Source organism: Ilyonectria robusta, assembly GCF_021365365.1.
Source record: "Ilyonectria robusta strain PMI_751 chromosome Unknown BGZ61scaffold_6, whole genome shotgun sequence".
Lineage (NCBI taxonomy): Eukaryota > Fungi > Ascomycota > Sordariomycetes > Hypocreales > Nectriaceae > Ilyonectria > Ilyonectria robusta.
In genome coordinates this window covers 521,694-540,237 of record NW_025764440.1, presented here as the reverse complement: position 1 = coordinate 540,237, position 18,544 = coordinate 521,694, and the positions used below count along the sequence as shown (strand labels likewise).

General features: G+C 49.5%; 8 protein-coding genes across 8 annotated transcripts; 5 read left to right on the top strand and 3 right to left on the bottom strand.

The window, feature by feature from the left end:
* Nucleotides 1-81: 81 nt before the first annotated feature.
* BGZ61DRAFT_447451 (uncharacterized protein) lies at nucleotides 82-767 on the top strand. Its single transcript, XM_046245346.1, has one exon. It carries the CDS (start codon nucleotides 151-153, stop codon nucleotides 397-399), a length of 249 nt encoding a protein of 82 aa, XP_046106636.1. The 5' UTR covers nucleotides 82-150; the 3' UTR covers nucleotides 400-767.
* Nucleotides 768-1,528: 761 nt separating this feature from the next.
* On the top strand, nucleotides 1,529-5,601 carry BGZ61DRAFT_447449 (CHAT domain-containing protein). Its single transcript, XM_046245345.1, has 2 exons — nucleotides 1,529-1,677; nucleotides 1,734-5,601. Exon 2 carries the CDS (start codon nucleotides 1,745-1,747, stop codon nucleotides 5,510-5,512), a length of 3,768 nt encoding a protein of 1,255 aa, XP_046106635.1. The 5' UTR covers nucleotides 1,529-1,677; nucleotides 1,734-1,744; the 3' UTR covers nucleotides 5,513-5,601.
* A 313-nt stretch (nucleotides 5,602-5,914) lies between these two features.
* BGZ61DRAFT_447448 (uncharacterized protein) lies at nucleotides 5,915-6,270 on the bottom strand. Its single transcript, XM_046245344.1, has one exon. The coding sequence runs from the start codon at nucleotides 6,202-6,204 to the stop codon at nucleotides 5,998-6,000; it is 207 nt and encodes a 68-aa protein (XP_046106634.1). The 5' UTR covers nucleotides 6,205-6,270; the 3' UTR covers nucleotides 5,915-5,997.
* A 1,788-nt stretch (nucleotides 6,271-8,058) lies between these two features.
* BGZ61DRAFT_347264 (major facilitator superfamily domain-containing protein) lies at nucleotides 8,059-10,040 on the top strand (the record flags this gene model as incomplete). Its single annotated transcript, XM_046239953.1, has 5 exons — nucleotides 8,059-8,258; nucleotides 8,311-8,924; nucleotides 8,979-9,231; nucleotides 9,296-9,418; nucleotides 9,470-10,040. 5 exons carry the CDS (start codon nucleotides 8,059-8,061, stop codon nucleotides 10,038-10,040), a joined length of 1,761 nt encoding a protein of 586 aa, XP_046106633.1.
* Nucleotides 10,041-10,395: 355 nt separating this feature from the next.
* Nucleotides 10,396-11,340, bottom strand: BGZ61DRAFT_530302 (uncharacterized protein; the record flags this gene model as incomplete). Its single annotated transcript, XM_046253544.1, has 3 exons — nucleotides 10,396-10,666; nucleotides 10,749-11,178; nucleotides 11,250-11,340. The coding sequence occupies 3 exons, from the start codon at nucleotides 11,338-11,340 to the stop codon at nucleotides 10,396-10,398; spliced, it is 792 nt and encodes a 263-aa protein (XP_046106632.1).
* A 520-nt stretch (nucleotides 11,341-11,860) lies between these two features.
* BGZ61DRAFT_447442 (uncharacterized protein) lies at nucleotides 11,861-13,119 on the top strand. The gene is made up of 2 exons (XM_046245343.1): nucleotides 11,861-12,058; nucleotides 12,118-13,119. The coding sequence occupies exons 1-2, from the start codon at nucleotides 12,044-12,046 to the stop codon at nucleotides 12,877-12,879; spliced, it is 777 nt and encodes a 258-aa protein (XP_046106631.1). The 5' UTR covers nucleotides 11,861-12,043; the 3' UTR covers nucleotides 12,880-13,119.
* A 1,974-nt stretch (nucleotides 13,120-15,093) lies between these two features.
* Nucleotides 15,094-15,777, top strand: BGZ61DRAFT_492260 (uncharacterized protein; the record flags this gene model as incomplete). The annotated part of the gene is made up of 2 exons (XM_046250533.1): nucleotides 15,094-15,130; nucleotides 15,359-15,777. 2 exons carry the CDS (start codon nucleotides 15,094-15,096, stop codon nucleotides 15,775-15,777), a joined length of 456 nt encoding a protein of 151 aa, XP_046106630.1.
* Nucleotides 15,778-16,120: 343 nt separating this feature from the next.
* Nucleotides 16,121-18,203, bottom strand: BGZ61DRAFT_530300 (uncharacterized protein; the record flags this gene model as incomplete). The annotated part of the gene is made up of 9 exons (XM_046253543.1): nucleotides 16,121-16,235; nucleotides 16,292-16,540; nucleotides 16,594-16,724; nucleotides 16,781-17,376; nucleotides 17,422-17,485; nucleotides 17,534-17,595; nucleotides 17,647-17,790; nucleotides 17,839-17,984; nucleotides 18,052-18,203. The coding sequence occupies 9 exons, from the start codon at nucleotides 18,201-18,203 to the stop codon at nucleotides 16,121-16,123; spliced, it is 1,659 nt and encodes a 552-aa protein (XP_046106629.1).
* Nucleotides 18,204-18,544: the final 341 nt, after the last annotated feature.

Below are 18,544 nucleotides of genomic sequence, written 5' to 3'. Positions count from 1 at the left end.
TTTAGCATAAATTATCCATCAAATCTCCCTCTGAACCTTTGTTCTCCAACTCTTTGACCTCCTCTTGATACAAATTTGGCGCAAACGCCTTACTCTACGGCTATTCTCTCGATTCTTCAATCTGCGACTACTCTGCTGCCACAGGCAACAATGGCAACCAACTTCCAGACCGAAATGGTTGTCGGGGGGATCTACGTGTTCCTCTCAGCTCAAGAGGAGCCGTTAGATCCTCAGTGGGCGTTTTGCTTTCGCACGAAACCCGTTGATGGAAATGTATATCCGATCCAAGCTCGAGGTGCTGGCTGGACTGCCCAATATCCGTCAACCGATGAAATCATGACCTCAGCGACACTGGTTGGTCTTTTTCAAATTGCGGCAGTCGAAGATTTGTCGATCTAGAAGATCGATAGAATCATCACAACGTACGCACCTTCAATGACCACTGACCGTGAGTGTTCCAAGTGGATCTTGTCCTTGCTACAGGAAGAAGGGATTCTGAAGTGCAGGGATATCGAGACATTGGAAGCAGAAATCGTCGACTTCACAAACCGCTTCGTCAGCAAGGACGCCAAGGCGGCGACGCCCCGCCCCATTGGAGCTTCTCAAATCTGCGAGCTGTGACGGTATCGTTACAATTGAGGCTGGCCCAAATCGGAAACGTGGGCGGAGAATGGTTGCATGCTGTCACGAGTTGAGTCATGTTTGCAGTGACCGGGATAATGGTGGTTGGGGCATGGTGGCATTCTGGTGATGGAATTGGTTATTTTCAATGCAACTGTTTCCAACTTTGTGCATCTTGACTCTATGAAACAAGGAAGCTTCACATCTACGTTGGGCCGAGGCCACCGTCGCTCGTTTCCTTCACCAAATAATCATGCCGAAGTAAGGCTATAGGGCTCCTGAGCTTTTGCTACTCACTCTGACTTGACAATGCACTGTACTTAGCCATCTCTTAGCTTCTCATAGTACGCATTAGACGCCTCATCGGCACTATGAGGTTTCCGCCTTCATTTTGGGTGACTAAATGAACCCTAGCGATAAAAAAAGTCTTATGCTTATGAATTCAGTCGGGGATATGCATGCAGTATCGTCTGACAACGTCCGAATTCTAACGGAGTCGACGCAGCTGGGTCTGGAGAAACTACGTAGTAATGAGCGGAGATATCAACTTTACTTGTATTTTAGACGGCGATAATTCTGCTCTGTCCGCGTGACTGACGTCCTTTCCATCGCGTGGTATACTTTTCCGGTCGGGTGTGCTTTGCTTCCCACACCACTAGAGTTTCTCAATAAAGATTAACCGTAGGGGAAGGCCATATTGCAACTCTCGACTATCGCCTGGAGACCCTCAACCTGGTGCATAGTTACACGTTATGGGGGGTTGGGTTGGGTTGAGCCTGACGTGTCAGCCTGACGATCAGCAGGGCAGGCTGCGACCCATTTAGGCTGCAAACAACTACGTCATAATCACCATTACCCCTCATTTACGTCCTTTGAAGCAATCTGAGCAGCGAGCTCCAAATACACAGTTATCACCAGCACTTCAAACGGGACCAAAGCACTTAGATTCTGGCTAAAATCGTGAGCTAAACCTTGTCCATACACCAAACAGATATCAAATCTACACGCACCACCCCACTCCTGGACCAAGCTTTCATCCCTCGTGGTTTGGTTCGGGTACGCTAGCCAAACAAGATCGTTCAACCTAACTAAGTCTAACCACTAGCCGCTAGACACGAGCACCATGGATGAGATTGAAGAGAACATTGAATTCTTCAGGGATGCCGTCGATGAGACGCCGGAAGATGATCCAGAATATGCAGAATACCTGGGTTTGCTCGGGTTTTGCTATACCGAGAGATATCGCGTGACCGGGATGTTATCTGACCTTGAAGAGGGTATTCAGTTGACAAAACAAGCTCTTGATTTCACCTCTCAAGACGAATCGAGCCATCGAGAACACTTGAATCGACTTGGAATGTATCTTGGCGATCGATATTCGAAAACAAGGGAAATATCAGACCTTGAGGAGGCCATTCAATTTGCAAGAGAAGCTGTTACCGCAACTTCACACCATCCGGATCGAGCACGACATTTGCACAACCTTGCCATCTCCCTTAGCGACCGGTCCTCAAGAACAGGAATGCTGAGTGATCTTGATGAGGCTGTTCAATGTCTAGAAGACGCTATTAGCGTAACCCCGCAAGACCTCCTGGAACTGATAGGACACTTCGACGAACTTGGAAATTGCTTCGGCAATCGATATTCAGCAACAGGTACAATGTCTGACCTTGAACAGGCCATTAGTTATGCAAGAAAGGCTGTTCATGAAGCTCCAGAAGACCATATGGACCGTGGAGCATCATTACATAACCTTGGAAGTCACCTTCGCAAAAGATATCTGAGGATGGGGACGATGAGCGATCTGGACGAGGCTATTCAATTTGCAAGGGATGCTATTACCGCAACTCCGCAAGACGATCCGGGTCGATTGGAGTCCTTGAGCGGCCTTGGAACTCAACTTGGCGATAGGTACTTCAGAACAGGAGTCATAGCTGATGTCGAGGAGGCTATTCAACTCGCCAGAGACGTTCTCGCCGCGACTCTAAAAGACCACCCAGCACGTGCAGCGCGCTTGAGTAATCTTGGAACCCAACTTGGCCACAGATATTTGCGGTTAGGGACGATGGCTGACCTCGAGGAAGCTATCCAATTCGCGAGGGAAGCTCTCAATGCAACTCCAATGGACGATCTGAAGCGCGCAGGGCGTTTAAGCAACCTTGGAATCCGCCTCAATGATCGATATTTAAGAACCGGCGCGATCGGTGACCTTGAGGAGGCTGTTCAGTTCGCCAGTGAAGCTGTTGAGACAATTCCACAAGATCATGTGGACCGTGCAGAATGTTTAAGCACTCTCGGGATCCAACTTGGCACCAGATTCTCAAGAACGGGGATAATGTCTGATCTTGAAGGGTCCATTAAATTCGCGAGAGAATCTCTCAATGCAACTACACCAGAGGATCCGAATCGACTGGGACGGCTAAACAATCTTGGAATTCGGCTTGGCGATCGATATTCAAGAACAGGAATAATTGATGACCTTGAAGGAGCTATTCAATTTGCAAGAGAGGCTCTTACCTCGGCTCCTAAGGATCATCCGGATTATACGCAGCTTTTAGTCAGCCTCGCGAATCATCTCAATGAGAGGTACTCAAGAGTCGGTATGATGGCTGACCTTGAAGAGGCTGCTAATCTCTCAGGGCAAGCTGTTACTTCAACTCCAAAGGGATCTCTGGGTCGCCTAGGATACTTGAACAATCTTGCAAGTCAGCTTGGTGAGAAATATGTCAGGACAGGCAAAATGGAGGACCTCCATGAAGCAATTCGACATGCCCGAGAAGCAGCCAATACTATCCCTCAGGGCGACCCCGAGTATGCAGCTTACTTCAACAACCTTGGCGTTCGACTTGGCGATCTATACGCAAGAACAAGAAGAAGAGCCGATCTTGACGAGGCTATTCGATGCACCAGAAAAGCTATTCAAGTGTTTCCACAAGAACATCCGGATCGTGCAGGATGTCTACACAACCTTGGCAACTACCTTAGCGACCAATACTCAAGGACAGGAGTGATGTCTCACCTCGAGGAGGCTATCCAATTCGCAACGGAAGCAGCTGATACAACTCCAAACGGCAACCCGGACCGTTCAATGTATCTAAATGACCTTGCCGTCTATCTTCACGACAGATACTTGAAGACGGGAAAAGTTGCTGATATTGAAGAGGCACTTTCCCGTCTCCAATCAGCTTTGCATCAGGGTTCATCTCCAGTTCTTGATCGTATAGAGACTGGAAGGAACATTATTCGATACTCTGCACTCACTTCCGACTGGACCCAAGCCTATGAAGCCTCACAGTTTGTGATTGATCTTCTTCCACAACTGTCATCACGATCACTTGAGAACTCGGACAGGCAGCATATACTTAGCCAAGTCGCTGGCCTTGCCTCTAATGCAGCCGCTGCAGCCATAAATGCAGAGAAAGGGCCACTTGGTGCGCTCAGCCTGCTTGAGCAGGGTCGAGGGTTGATTGCAACGTCTCTCGAAGAGATGCGAACTGATATTCTGGACCTGCAAGAAGCCCATCCCAAACTAGCGGATCGATTCATTTCGCTGCGCAATGAACTTGAAGCGCCCATACCACGCGGCAGCTTTGGCCCAAATCATGAGTCTTCCCGGAGGGCTCAAGCGGATCAGCGTTACCAAGTCGCCAAGGAGCTGGAGACGCTGGTTGCCGAGATTCATAAGAAAGATGGATTCAACGACTTTTTGCTTGCCCCAAGCGAAAGAGAAATGCAGGCTTCTGCGCAATACGGGCCTATTGCAGTCATCAACGTTAGCGAGTTTCGCTGCGATGCAATTCTCGTTGAGCAGCAGCGGATACGACTAGTCCCCTTACCAGATCTAAACATCGATGATATTAGGACGAGGTCAGGAGATGGTAATCTAGGGCGTCCTGAAGTTCTAGAATGGTTATGGGATGTGATTGCGAATCCGATTCTGCAAAGTTTGGGGTTCACGGGGCCTCCATCTAATAACGACTGGCCGCGTTTGTGGTGGATTCCGACTGGTCTTCTCAGCAAATTTCCCCTCCACGCTGCGGGACGCCACTGCAAAGGCTCTTTCGACGCAGTGTGTGATAGGGTCATGTCGTCTTACAGTTCCTCTATCAAGGCGATTATATATGGCCGTCAACGCCCGCCTCCTTCCGCAGATCTGGCGGTCCTTGTTGCTATGGAGCATACACCAGGGAACTCGTCACTTCCTTTTGCAACCAAAGAGATACGGGTGTTGGACAGCATTTTTGAGTCGATGGAACTGCATCCATTCGAGCCAGAGCGTCGCAAGCAAGACGTCATGTCGCAGCTGCTGCAGTGCAAGGTGTTTCATTTCGCTGGCCATGGCCACACAGACGACGAGGACCCATCAAAGAGCTACTTGCTTCTGGCAGACGGAAGAGAAAATCCTCTTATGGTGGCGGACCTCCTGACGATGAATCTTCGCAAACAGTCGCCATTTCTCGCATATCTCTCGGCTTGTGGGACAGGTCAGATCAACAATACGAAACTGTTCGATGAGAGCGTCCACTTAATCAGTGCATTTCAGCTAGCGGGTTTTCGTCATGTCATCGGAACGCTATGGGAAGTTAACGATGAACTCTGTGTTGATATGGCGAGGATTGCGTACGAGGGGATAAGAGATGGTGGTATGACGGATGAATCTGTGTGCCGGGGTCTCCACAACGCAACTAGACAACTTCGAGATCGCTGGCTCAATAGGCAACCAAACAAAAGATCCGGAAGTGAAGCCATTGTAAAGGAAGGGGTTAGGTTGGACGCAAGATTGGGAGATGAGAGATTACCGAGAGATGCTTTACTAGACGAGGACGAAGATGACTACGACAAGGGGTTGGATTCGCTGTATTGGGTTCCTTATGTTCATTTTGGCGTGTAATTTGTATTTTCTTACTTGAAGATACGCAGTGGACTTGTGTAATCTAGCTTAGTCTCTGTCGCACTCGGTTATCAAGCAACGCAACGCGCATACAATCTCAAGCAGCTTGGTGCCCTGCCCAGCACCAGAAAGTTGGGTAACTCAAACAATTCATTCTTCCGATGACTAGCTCTCTATGAATGGATGTGGTTGGAGCTGGCTAGCTGAAAGAATGGGTTACACACTTTGCTATCGTCTGGGGTATTGGTCAGCCAGAAAGCCTTCGAGGACTTTGCAGTCAGATATTCGTTTCAGGTGGTTGGATGCACAAGGACTGCGTTGCCCAAATTTAGCCGATTCAAGTCCATCAGGTGCAAAGACACCATGCCGCTTACGAGGGTGATCTCGCAGTCCAGAACATGACTCGCAGAGAGGTGCTAGTTGACGTTTTGCGCGTCAGCAGATCTGCTGTGATGGTCTAACCAAAAGCAACACCCGCCTCAGCCCTAAAGGGCCGATTTTGAGTTCTTGGCTCGAATCAGTTCGTCCGTTAACGTGAACCAACAGCCCGGCAAACTTGTCGGTAAATTGTCGATGGCGACCTGCAGGTAAATGGGTTTGTGTCGCGTGGGGGCGTCCCCTAACCCCTCAGAGCTTGGTGGGAACCGAATGGAACGTCTTGGCTCTCGCACAGGGCTGAATGCGCGTTGCATGAATGAACGTGGTAAACGCCTCAGAATTGTGTCTGGAGGTGGCTCGACTGATGCTTAATGGTGGAGACTACATACTTATGAGGTACTTCTGCCTACCTAATGGCCAAGGTTTATGGCCAAGATTTATGGAGGTAAAAGGAATGGCGACCGGGTCGAATCTTTGCTCCCTAACGGAGAAGTTTGCTCACATTGCCGCATTAGCGAGATGGCTCGGAAGAAACGGGCTTGGCAAAGAAGGAACCAGCGCGGGCAGGGTTGTGAGAACAGTTGATCGAGGCATGCGAACGGTAAACAGGCGCGTGAATACGCTCAGTCTAAGATTGACGTAAAGGGCCTGGTAAGCGCCATTGCCAAGAGGCTACGAACATACTACGTTGTACAAGGTAGTCCTTTTCTGGCGATTGCTCCAGCCCTAACACATCGGGACATAACCTTGTTCGGTCGGAAAGTGATGGCTTCTGTACCCCATTGAGTTTAATATTTATGAAATGGCTGTTTCGCGTTGACTGAGCAGACGCGCGTCCGAATTGGGTGTTCATCCGCGGTGGATCGCGACATCTTGTATTTCGAAATGTGTTATTTGTGGATACTGAGAGCTTATGCCTCTAATCACCCCCAGGAGTCACCTCTTCACAGATGGTAGTCTTGGGCTTGCAAACCCGCGTGGGATATAATCCTACCAGTACTCAGTCATATATCTGTAGAATCGAATCATTAGGTACTCGTGTGAGCTCACGGAATATGTTTGTATGGACATTAACTATGTGGTAATGGTTCATCTCGAGTGGTCCTGCAGTAAAATTCTGATCCCGGACGAGACCCGGACTCGCTTGCCCAAGGTAATATGGTGAGACGACCAGGGTTCCGCGGGTTTTAGCGCCGGATGTGCAGACGACAGGATGAACAAGAACGCATCCAACAAAGAATTGAGAAACCATCGACAAGTGTTGCAATAGATGATGTACACGTAAGTGGTGGCGTGTATCTGGATGCGATACTCGCACCGACGGCCCTAACTGGATCGTTAGTGGCAATCATTCTAGGCGAGTCGCTTGCCGCGTCTGGAAATGTCGCGAGAATAAATTATCGGGTCCGGCCGATCTAGGCTGTCTTTGGACATTTAACCTGCCCGCCATGATTGGGGAATTTAAACCTCTCACTCCACCGTGGAGATCCTTCGACGAACTTTTTTATCTCGATCATCTGATAAGACAAGGCCTGGACCGCTGATCAACGGCGTTTTTGGGGCCATCTCCGGTGGATTTACCTCACAAAGGTGCTGATCTAGCGCCTATAGAACAGGGCCTATATCCAGTCTACTCCTCTCTGAGAAACACCGGCCGCGACGGCTCCACTGACCCTGGAACAGATCCTGCGAGATGTAACCTTGCAAGGAGAGAAACTCGACTTAGTGGCGCGCTTTCTTGTCCATCATATCCAATATAGGACGTACTAGAGGCTGCCCGACGTGGAATTTTCATCTCCTCTTGGATGGGTCTTGGATGGACCTTCAGTGATAGGCTGCTAGGACGATGGACGATGGATCTCCGGGGCCGAGCAAATGGGTTGAGCCCGAAAGACTGGGACTGGTGGGACGCCGGAGCCTTAAGCCCGGATGATGGATACTACACCTTACATGGTGTTAGGTTGCACCGACAATTTGTTGGCCGATTCTCTTTCTCAGGGTCCATTCGCCGAGCACACCATGGCTTCTCCCATGATTTATAACCACGGTCCCAGCCTCCAGATCGGCAGACTCCCTTTGCATGTCGTCCACTTGCAGCTGCAGCCTTCGCCTTATCCAACCCGAGTATCCAATACCACCGAGGGCTCATCATGGCCAACATCAACTCCATGACGCAGCCGGTCGCCGAGGTCAACCCCAGCGTCACGGCCGAGATCGAGAAGCAGCTAGCCAATGAAAACATTAACGTGCACGATGATGAGAAGCCCCAGATTAGTGATGAGGACCTCAACAAGCAGGATGGTGTCAAGCGAGTCGAGGCCATCACCACTGTGTGGAACAACCAGGTGCTCATTGTCATGTTTGTCCTGTAAGTACAAGGCTTTGTGTTTTGTCCTGATCAATTACTAACAATAAACCAGCCTCTACCTTGTCTCTTTCACCGACCAGCTCTTGCAGTCAGTCCAGGGCAGTCTCGTCGCCTACATCACCTCTTCTTTCAGCCAGCACGGTCTGCTGGCCACCACCAGCATTGTCGCCACCATCATGGGAGGCGTTTGCAACCTGACTATTGCCAAGGTCATTGATATCTGGGGCCGTGTCGAAGGTTTCCTGTTCATGCTCCTCCTTGTAACCATTGGCATGATCATGAAGGCCACCTCCTACAACGTCGAGATGTACGCCGCCGCCCACACGCTCTACTGGGTTGGTCATTTGGGCTTGGGATACATCATCACCATCATCCTTGCAGACATTACGAGTCTCCGAAACCGAATGATCCTGTTTGGATTGAACTCGACTCCCATCATCGCCACCACATTCGCTGGTCCCAAGATTGCCGATCTGTTCTACACAAACGTCAACTTCCGTTGGGCTTTTGGTGCCTTTTTGATCATCCAGATCGTCTTTTGCATCCCTGTTGCCATCATCTTCCTCTGGAGCAAGCGAAAGGCCGTCGCTCGAGGCATTTACCCCATGAGGGCTGAGAACCGTACTTTTGTGGAATCCGTCAAGTACTACTTTATCCAATTCGATGGTATGCATACAGGCCTCGTTTATTCGGTGTGAAGTCCCACTAACATTATTCAAGTCGTCGGCATGTTCCTAACAGTCTTCGGGTTTTCGCTGCTCCTCTTGCCCTTCAGTTTGGTCTTCTACGCACCTAACGGCTGGAAGACTGGGTACATCATTGCCATGATCGTCCTCGGAGTTGTCCTGCTGGCTGCATTCGCAGTCTGGGAGAAGTACTTCTCGCCCGTGCCTTACATTCCATTCAAGTTCCTCAAGGATCGCACGATTCTCGGTGCTTGCCTTGTCTACGGACTCATGTTCTGCTCGATCTTGTGAGTATCTGTTATTTGCTACGAGCTGTCACATTTTTTCATTTGCTGACAGTCAACCAACTAGCTGCTGGGATACATACTACTACTCGTACCTCCAGGTCGTTCACGGCCTCACCATCACTACTTCGGGTTATGTGCTGAACTCTTTCTCCCTAATGTCTTCTTTCCTCGGTCCCTTTATTGGAATGTAAGCTCCCTACTCCATCTCCAGTCATTAGCCTGCTCTAACATTTGACAGCGGCATTCGCTACCTCGGAACATTTAAGTGGCCCTCATTTGCCATGCTACCCTTTGCTGCCCTGGGTGTCGGTCTGCTCATCAAATTCCGAACCGCAGACTCCGACGTTGGCTACCTCGTCATGTGCCAACTGTTCAACGGTGTCTACAGCGGCGTCTGGGCTCTCACTGCCCAGCTTGCCATCATGGCTTCCGTAACGCATCAGGAGATCGCTGTTTCTATTGCTCTATTCGGCCTCTTCGGTTCCATCGGAGCCGCTATGGGATATGCCATTGCTGGTGGCTTGTGGACCAACATTTTCCCCGAGCAGCTGCTTGCCAGGCTACCCGATGACGCCAAGGACCAGATGGCTACAATCTACAGTGATATTACTGTGCAGATGTCTTACCCGGTTGGAAGCGACATTCGAAATGCCATCAATGACGCTTACTCGGACGTTCAACGAAAAATGGTCATCACCGGTATTTGTTTCATCCCGCTCTGCCTGGGCTGCATTTTGATGTGGAAGAACATCAACGTTAGAAAGTTGGAAGAGAGGGAGGGCAAGCAGACCAAGGGTACCGTTTGGTAAAGCCTTCGATACTGGTTGGGAGATTCGGGGCCTAATCTGGAGCATATTGACGATTCCAACATCGCCCTCTTTCACCCTTGTTTGCAGATATCTAATACCAATAGTTCAATGCACGTAAAATCTCGTCCACGGGACGATAATCTATACCTGATTCTATACGAAATCGTGTATAATTCTTAAACAGCGACTGTCTTTTGCACTTAATTCTACGTTTCAATCCGCTTGTGAGGTTTTGTTATCACACTTGACGAAGGCTGTCAATACCCATGGGTACCCACGGGCCTACCCAAATTTTTCTTGTGTACCCATGGGCCGAAAAAGAAGTTCAACTCATAGGGGCACCGAGACTTTAAGCCTATCGGCTGCAGATCCAGCGGGCCTCAGTGCGGAGAGAGGAGGGGTTGGTATCAGCACTCCCCCAATCCCACCCATCCCGGATGAGCTCACCATCGTACAGCCAGTGCTCTCCGGGAAGGAAATACCAGTCCCAAGATCGAAACTCTTCTCGGGTGTTGGCACAAGTGTTGAGGGATGTCTTTCTTGTCGAGAAGGTTGCATGGTAGTAGAAACCCTGGTAGACCTTGGCATGGTTGAGATTCTGGCCGCCCTGAAGGAAGAGATCGTCGCTATCGCACATGTTAGCCATTGCGTACATGGATGGAGAGGTGACTAGAGGGCTGTAGCTCGTGTAAAGAAGGGCCGACCTACTCATTTACTGTGTTTTGAATCGCGTCCCACTGGATGTAGTCCCAAGTGCTGTGCCACCCGAGGAGGGTTCCCGTACGTGTCCACTGGCCGTTGCCGTCGCCATTCCAGATGACAATCGAGTTCTCCCAGTCATGCGTGTGACCCGAATCCTTCTTGAAGTAGATACTATAAGCGACACGCCACTCGTTGTCGTTGCACTGACGGACGGTAAAGTACACGGGAAATCCATTTCCGGGCGAGTTGGCTCCGTTCCAGGGCCCTGGGTCAGCGCAGCCTTCGGCTTGGGCTGCAAAGCAGAAATCAGAGTCAGCACCCTGAGTTTGGACACCATCAGTCTCCGCAGCTTCGGGGTAGCATGGGGCGCGGTCCCAGGATCGACCGAAATGGTACATGGGGGCAGCGGCAACGGCAGCGGCAAGACCTCCTCCCTCTGAAGGAGTGGTAGTATTAGCGATTTGTTCAACAACAGACGCTAGAGTGGCGAGATGGGGATTGACTCACGCTCGAAAGCGCTACTTGGGATGGAGTCGTTGGCCATGACAGCGGTGGCCATGAGGGCGGCGATCCCGGAGAAGACTGTTTTGAAGGACATTGTAACGGCTCGCACTTGTCTTGGTCAAGTTGGTGCTCAAGATGGTGGTAGTAGAAGATGGGAAGATGGGAAGCTGGCCTTAAATATCATCTCGTGTGCGCCGATGACACTTCCCAACTTAGCATTCGTATTACCATCGGTGGCCATGAGTAACTCAGCCCCCAGTCCAAACCTGAATTGTCGAATGCTACCCCGCGTCCGACAGATCTCAGATCTCGTGTTGTTTAGACTAAAACGTTAGTGCCATGATCTCCGCTGCTAGATTGCGGATTAAGCTTTGTGTCTTTCGTCTGTATCACCCTTCTTCACCATGTCTCGGCCTCCAAAACGGGCCTTGGAAATACCTCCCCATGCTCGACTGTCTCAGCGGGATAAAACTTTTCACTTGGCTGAGACATTCCAACGCATAATCGACCTTATGGGTTAGGCTGGCCTCGCGTGGCCAATGAGACAGTGAGGCGTTATTATGTCACCTACCAGTACAGCCTGACCGAGCTGATTGTTTCCCACGCCCTTTCCCCTCCTCCATCTCACAACATTTGCCATCTTGTGCCTCAAATCACTTGGACAAACCGAGTCTCACAAAAGCGGGACGTCCGCTATCCGCACTCCGCCGGGGATCAAGAAAAACCCACGGCCCTGCGCTCTCCAAGCATGTACCACCCTGTCCACACCCGTTCGACTTGGGCTGTACCATTGAAGAATGGCGGTGAAGAAGGCGAGTCGTCGGCCTCAGTATCCTGGAGTCAAGATCGTTCCTCTAACTTGTCCGTGCAGGGTGGTGGTTCGACGAAGAGCGTCAATGTCCCTGCTCATCTCAGCCGACAGGAGCGTGCCCAACTCGAAGCATACTTCGAGGTGGTGACAAACGCCGAGAACTGGGAGGTAAATAGCACTGAAGCCGGCGAGGAAACTAATAGGGAGACCTGCAATGCCCTCGTAGATAGATATTACCTGAGAAGGTGGCTCGCTAACCACCACGGCATCACCGAAGAAGAAGCCGATAGACTCCTGGATGAGCGTGACTCCAACCCAATGGTTACTGCAGCAGAAACCGCTATTTTATCTCAGGTTTCTGTCAACTATGCAGGTATTGCACCTTCAACACCCGATAGCCCACTTCAACCCTCGTCGAGGTCATCACATACACCATTTGCAGCTCCTACAAATCCGAGACGTCTTATGCCGGTCCTACCAAATGATATCCCGAGGCTCACTGAGCCTCCACATTTGCTGGGGGACTTGAACGCAAGCTTGACACTACCCCCTATCACAAAAAAGAATACACCTCGACCGCAGCCCCCGATTCTCCCGCCTCTGTCTGCACTCCGGCTACCAGACCCATATATCAACTATATTAGCAGCTTTCCAATGCTGCCAGTTGAGAGCATGGAAAACTCCGGAGACGGCACAAATCGTTTTATCCCGTATGGTACACAAAGCTTCCAAGTTCCCGTTGGCCCCAATACGATGCATCGGTCAGAGGATGCAACAGGAGCGCCGACCAGGAAATCTTCAATCTTTCACTTGATCCACTAGGGCCGGGATTTCCACAACTGGGTCGAAAGCCTTTCCCGGGCGGGGGGAAATCGCACCGTTTCCCGAACAAGCCAACAATGCGGTGGAACGAGATTAGTGACTAGGAACAGGCGGTGTGCTACTCACGGGACCAGGGTATGGATCGGTACCGAAAACCAACTTCATTGCAAAGGTCAAAATGTAGGAGGTCGCTACCCATTTCAAACACAGCTAAAGTCAATACAACTGCAAGAAATCAACGTTAACTTGTGTAATGCTAAAATTGTCTCACAACTCTATCGTGATGGCCTGCGAAGATATCCACTCCAAGATCAGAAAACATCAAGCGGTGAAAGATAAGCGGCGTCCAACATGCCCGGACATATTAATTAGATTGCGATTAAGTTCGAGCTAGCTTGTTCAGCTCCTTAAGCAAAAGTGATGTATATTTTTGTTTACAAGCATCACCAATTGCTCTTTGGTTAGAATGAGAAATTGACGCCATCATTGATGTCCTTGGCATCGACCACTGCAATTGTCACTGGCGACTGCTTGTAGTATTAATAGATAGCCTCTGCCTCCCAGCCATTCGGTCATTATGAATGATGAACAAATAATCCATCCACCGGTATCGACATCTGATTTTGCGCGTTATATGGACGGCCTCGCGGAAGGTCTGCAAGTTTGACTAGGATTCGATGGCGCTTTCAGTGGTGGACTTGATCGGAGTTTCTTCTTCCCAGCAGCGCTACATAGAGCGGCATAATTTTCTCATTTGCCGGAATTCTCTACTAAATATGGCTCCTTCGAATTTTTCACTTGGCGTACATTGATTACTCTATATGGTAGAGGAGCGTTATGAGATGCGGTTGTTGGGGTATCAGGTATGTGGTTCAAGACGCTCAATCAATCATACGATAGCTAGTCGGAACGCTACCTCAAATCCCGTACCTGAATCTTGAAATGTCTTATTCAGGCTTGGTGCGTACTCAATGCGAGTTTTAATTATTCTTAGCTGGGCTGGTGGTCCCAAGAATGTGGATGGGCTTGATGCTAACCTACGCGGCCGGCTGCTGCTGTAGAAAACCACGGGGATGATTGGCAGTTTTTTCGCAGTTCAAATGGCTTCGGCGAATCTAGTGGAGGATCTGCAAGGAAACCTCGACGTCATTGTCTTTTATCGTGGTCATCATGTTGCTCAGCGGCCACTACCTGGTCCGCCCGGATTCCCTCAATACCGGTATTCGCGAACTCTTCACTGCAATTTTAGCACTGCGAGGGGAGTCCAAATAGTCAGCCCCACTGATAGTTTGCAAAATAGCTTGCACCGCAATTTTAGCACTACAAGGGGAGTTTAAATATTACTTGACGTTGAGCCTTAAGGCTGGGCTGTGTTGCATCAGAAAGGAAGGGTGCATTGAGATGTGATGGAAGCTCTTGATTTCTATCTAATAGAGGGCTCGTAGCAGCTCTATTTATGAAGGTATCCTTATCATCACAGAAGCTATAGTAAAGTTTCCTTTGAGACCGGATCCAAGGGATCCGGGTCTTCGAGACCGGCTTGCTAGAAAGCCGCGTCTTTGAGACTTCCTTGAGACCCTTTGTAACCGGGCCGTAGTCTCACAAGCTGATAGGTGTGACAAGCTGCTTCACTGCAATTTTAGCACTGCGAGGGGAGTTCAAATGGTCAGCCCTATTTTCAGAAATCTGCGCCTCCGCCCTGCTTTCAAAAAACACCAATGTTAGGGCTCCAAGAGAAGTTGGCCCACTCGAATACGGAGCCTTATTCGCTCGCTTTGCATTGTGGTGGCGGATCTGGTGGGTTTCACAACTCCTCTGGAAGGGCTAAAATTGCAAGCCTGATCAAGACTCGGTATCCTGAGTCGTGGACGGTGGAGCATCTTAACTTCCCCCAAAACGCTAAAATTGCAGTGAAGGTGCATTGGCGAGCCTGGTCAAGACAAAGCTGGAAAATACAACACGTTGTTGATTCGTAAAAACTTAGCAACCAGCTTGTTAGACGTACCATGCAGATACACAGATTGGCACACTCTAAAGCAACTTCTACCAAGCCTTACTCAGCCAAAGAAATGTCACCCTTCAACTCAAGGGGCAAACGCAGGGCCTCAAATTCCACTCCTCTCGGCCATCATAACTTGTGTTATTCCACCGGCCCAATAAAGGCATACGTCCACTCTTGAGAATGGATGCTTAAAACCCCCACCTTTCTAGATAATGATATCTAGCCTCTCCCACTACCGAGTCAAGACAGGTGGAACCCCCCACTTACGCTGGACTCGAATATAAGAGACTAAGCGTACACTTCAGACGATTAAGGATAATTCAAACGAGCTGTTTATGCCTTGAGAATATTCTAGGACCTCACTCCTTGTATAATTATTAAGAAAAAACTTCTGTGGAATCTGCGACTACTAGCAATCAGTAGGTTCGCCCTTTGAAGTGTATACAACTTATAGGAATGAAGAACTAATAACTGCAGTGTCCTCCGCCGAAGTTGAAGAAATTACCGCTGCTCTCCATGCCTATGGCGCGGCCCTAAAAAGTCGCAATGTAGAGGAGGCGGTCGCGTTATACACCGTAGACGGTGTTATAATGCCGCCCCATTTTTCCGCAAGCGCCGGCACCCAGGCTCTACGCGAGTCATACACACGCATCTTTACATCTGTGCAGCTAGTCATTACCTTTGAAATCGAAGAGGTGGTCGTCATGTCACCCGACTGGGGTTTCGCCAGGACGACGGCTGAGGGTACCAAAACCATGCTCGCGACTCAAGAGTCAGAACCTCATGCCAACCAGGAGCTGTTTATAATGAAGAAGGAAGATGGAAAGTGGAAGATTGCAAGATATGCTTTCTCTACTATGAAACCGCTGGTTCAGAATGGAATACAGAGGAGCTGAGGATCGATGCGATTTGGACTTTTACATTCAATCTAGTCCCGCTGACCCGTTGTTAACACCATCAATGGTTCGGGAAAGGAGGCGATCAATGAGTTGCTAGGATACGTATATGAGAAATATTATACAGTGTCTAAATATATTTTCATCTAACAATATTCAGTTGTTCTAGTTCGCTTAGCCGGAGAAGGGCTCCCCCGGGACCACTTAACGATATTATCTACAGCTAACCACCATGGAAGACACGATAGATTGTGCGAGTATTCTTGTAAAAAGGAATACCTTGGCCACGCAAGTCTAAGACCCAATGTAAAGTGAAGTGGAGAGCGAGGTCGAATCCACATGTTTAGCATTTTGCAGCTCCAGCCTTCCAATCAGTAGTCGACATTTTGGGGTACGGGTATCCGGTGATGTTGATCATATCAAGGAGCGGTGTGACAAGCCCGTGAGTTGGGAGAACTCTGTGTTATGGTTAAAATGTGCCTGTCCTTGGTTTGGCATCAGGGCCGGTACTTACATCGCCTTCTCGGTCAGTCCGTCTCCCATCACCTGATCGAGCCACTGTCTCATAAGAGCTTGATCCGACTGCCCAGTTGAAACACCCGCTTGCCAGACATCTGCTTCGAGGACAGCCACTGTGGAGTATTCTGAAGGGCATTTGGCAGTGACGAAGCTGTAAGACCAGTCTGCGGCGTGGGATCCTTGCTCTTCCCACATGAACCAGGCTTGGATATTGCCATCAGAGTGGACGTAGGGGTTCGTATCACTTCCAATGAATTAGCCCAGCTGTAACTTGAAGCAAAAGAATTCAAAACTCACTTGAAAGTCACGAATGTTGCATCCGGAATGCTAGACCAGTACTGTACTGCCATGTCGGGCACGATGAGCTTTGCGCCAGCTTCGACATATTTGTTAGCTCCCCCACTATGGTCGCGGTGGTGGTGTGTCGGCTGCCAAGTTGTAAGCAAAAAGAATTCACGTATCGCCTTGTTTTTTTGCTGCTTACCCAGAGATGCGTGATCGGCTTGTTCAAATTCTGAGCAATCCATTCAATCACCTTGTCGCTAAATTGAGGCGGCGCATCGCACACAATGACCTCAGTCTCGAACTCGAGAATCATCTGTTTAACGCCAAGAGGATCGTCATCGAGAATGAGCCAGTGTACCCAGGGGAGGTCAGAAATCGGCTGCTCTCCTTTGAGACCTTCTACCGTGACATTCTTTATTCCGGCCCAAAGCATATTCGAGCTGAACTCTGTGATGCGCGCATGCGATAAGCCCTGGACTTTCTTGGGTGCTGCCTTTGGGAACATGCTCTCTTCTTCCGATATGCCATGAAAGAAGTCCGACGGAAAGTCTGGGTTCAAGGTTATCTGCTCGATGACATAATCTTCCAGGACAGCGTTAAGATTCTGAAACGAGGAGTTGTAGATGCTCTGGATCTGATGAGGAAACTTGAGGCCTTTCACAGTTTTGTAGTCTGAGAGGTAAAGATCGAAGGTTGACGCTCCATAGATCGAATGGTCTTCTAGGGTGCGGACAATGTAGGGCAGATTGCTGGAGGGGTCAAATATGACAGTGAGGTCGAGGTGAGAGTCGTAAACTGTGTATTGTTAGACATGTTGTAGACTAGAACCGTTTCTCATACCGCTAAACATTTCTACGTTGTTGATGATCGTCTTTGAAACTGATGTACTTTTGCTCGATTTCAACTTATCTAGTCAGCATGGCATTCTTAGACTGACCAGGATTTTATGTACCTTGAGAAGGAGTCTCGGGTCGAGCATGTCACCATGCAAAACCATGTACTCGGCAAGAGCAGCTATGGTAGCAGTTAGCATTTTAATCAACTGAAGAAGAGATGGTGACATACAATCCGTGTATCCGGACGCGAGATCCGGGGGAAGCCAAATCTGGTTGTTCCCATGAACGTAGCAGGCAAACCCATCGTCACCGCTCTGAACCACAAGTGAGAAGTTGAATGGGTCGAGTGCAGGCGATGCCCATACCCAGTACGCTGTATTTTGTGAGCGTCATTCGCCATTATGCGTCGGAAGTGACTCACAACTGGGGACAAATTGCCTGTCAATTCGCTGTTGCAATTCATCCGAAGCGAAACTGAATGATATGTTTTGATGTCCCGAGATGGCAATGAATGTATCGGCTCGGGTCATCTCGTAGCTTTGCATGAGACTTCGTGAGCGATAGTTGCTATCAATTGTCAGAAAATGATGGAACTTTATGGCTTGGGATAGTACTTTGGGGAATGGTAAGTGACGCCGTGGAGATCTTGGAGAGCAGACTCGCCACCAAGGGCTTCAAGGCCGAGTCAAGAATATCTCCGACTGAGCATGACGTCTCGGTCAAAGGAACGGCAGCCGCCAAGACGGTCGATAGGAGAGAGACCCCGATCAACTTAAAAGGTATCATGTTGGGAACAGGAGGAATTGCAAGAGTACAGAAGTATTTGGAGTTGGAGAAGAGGTGATGATGGAATTGGAAGACGGTGGAATTGAAAGATGGTGTGTAAATTATCATCTATTTATTTTATATCGAGTCGAGTCAACATTACGATCACCGCTTCTGGTGCGCTTTGAGCACCCGAGGGCTACACGGAACAGAATAGCTACCCCAGGCACGGATGCTCAGCGCGCGTATCCCCAATAATCGGTAGGATTTCGCCAAGCTCATTACAGAACTTTTGCTCCGCCTAGAATACGTACGTCTGAGCCTCCGTCCTACTGATCTCCCTAAACCCTTCTTGGACGCAC

Coding starts and splice junctions, on each gene's coding strand:
- BGZ61DRAFT_447448 (XM_046245344.1), bottom strand. CDS start 6,204: ATGCAACGCGCATTCAGCCCTGTGCGAGAGCCAAGACGTTCCATTCGG.
- BGZ61DRAFT_447449 (XM_046245345.1), top strand. CDS start 1,745: ATGGATGAGATTGAAGAGAACATTGAATTCTTCAGGGATGCCGTCGAT.
- BGZ61DRAFT_447451 (XM_046245346.1), top strand. CDS start 151: ATGGCAACCAACTTCCAGACCGAAATGGTTGTCGGGGGGATCTACGTG.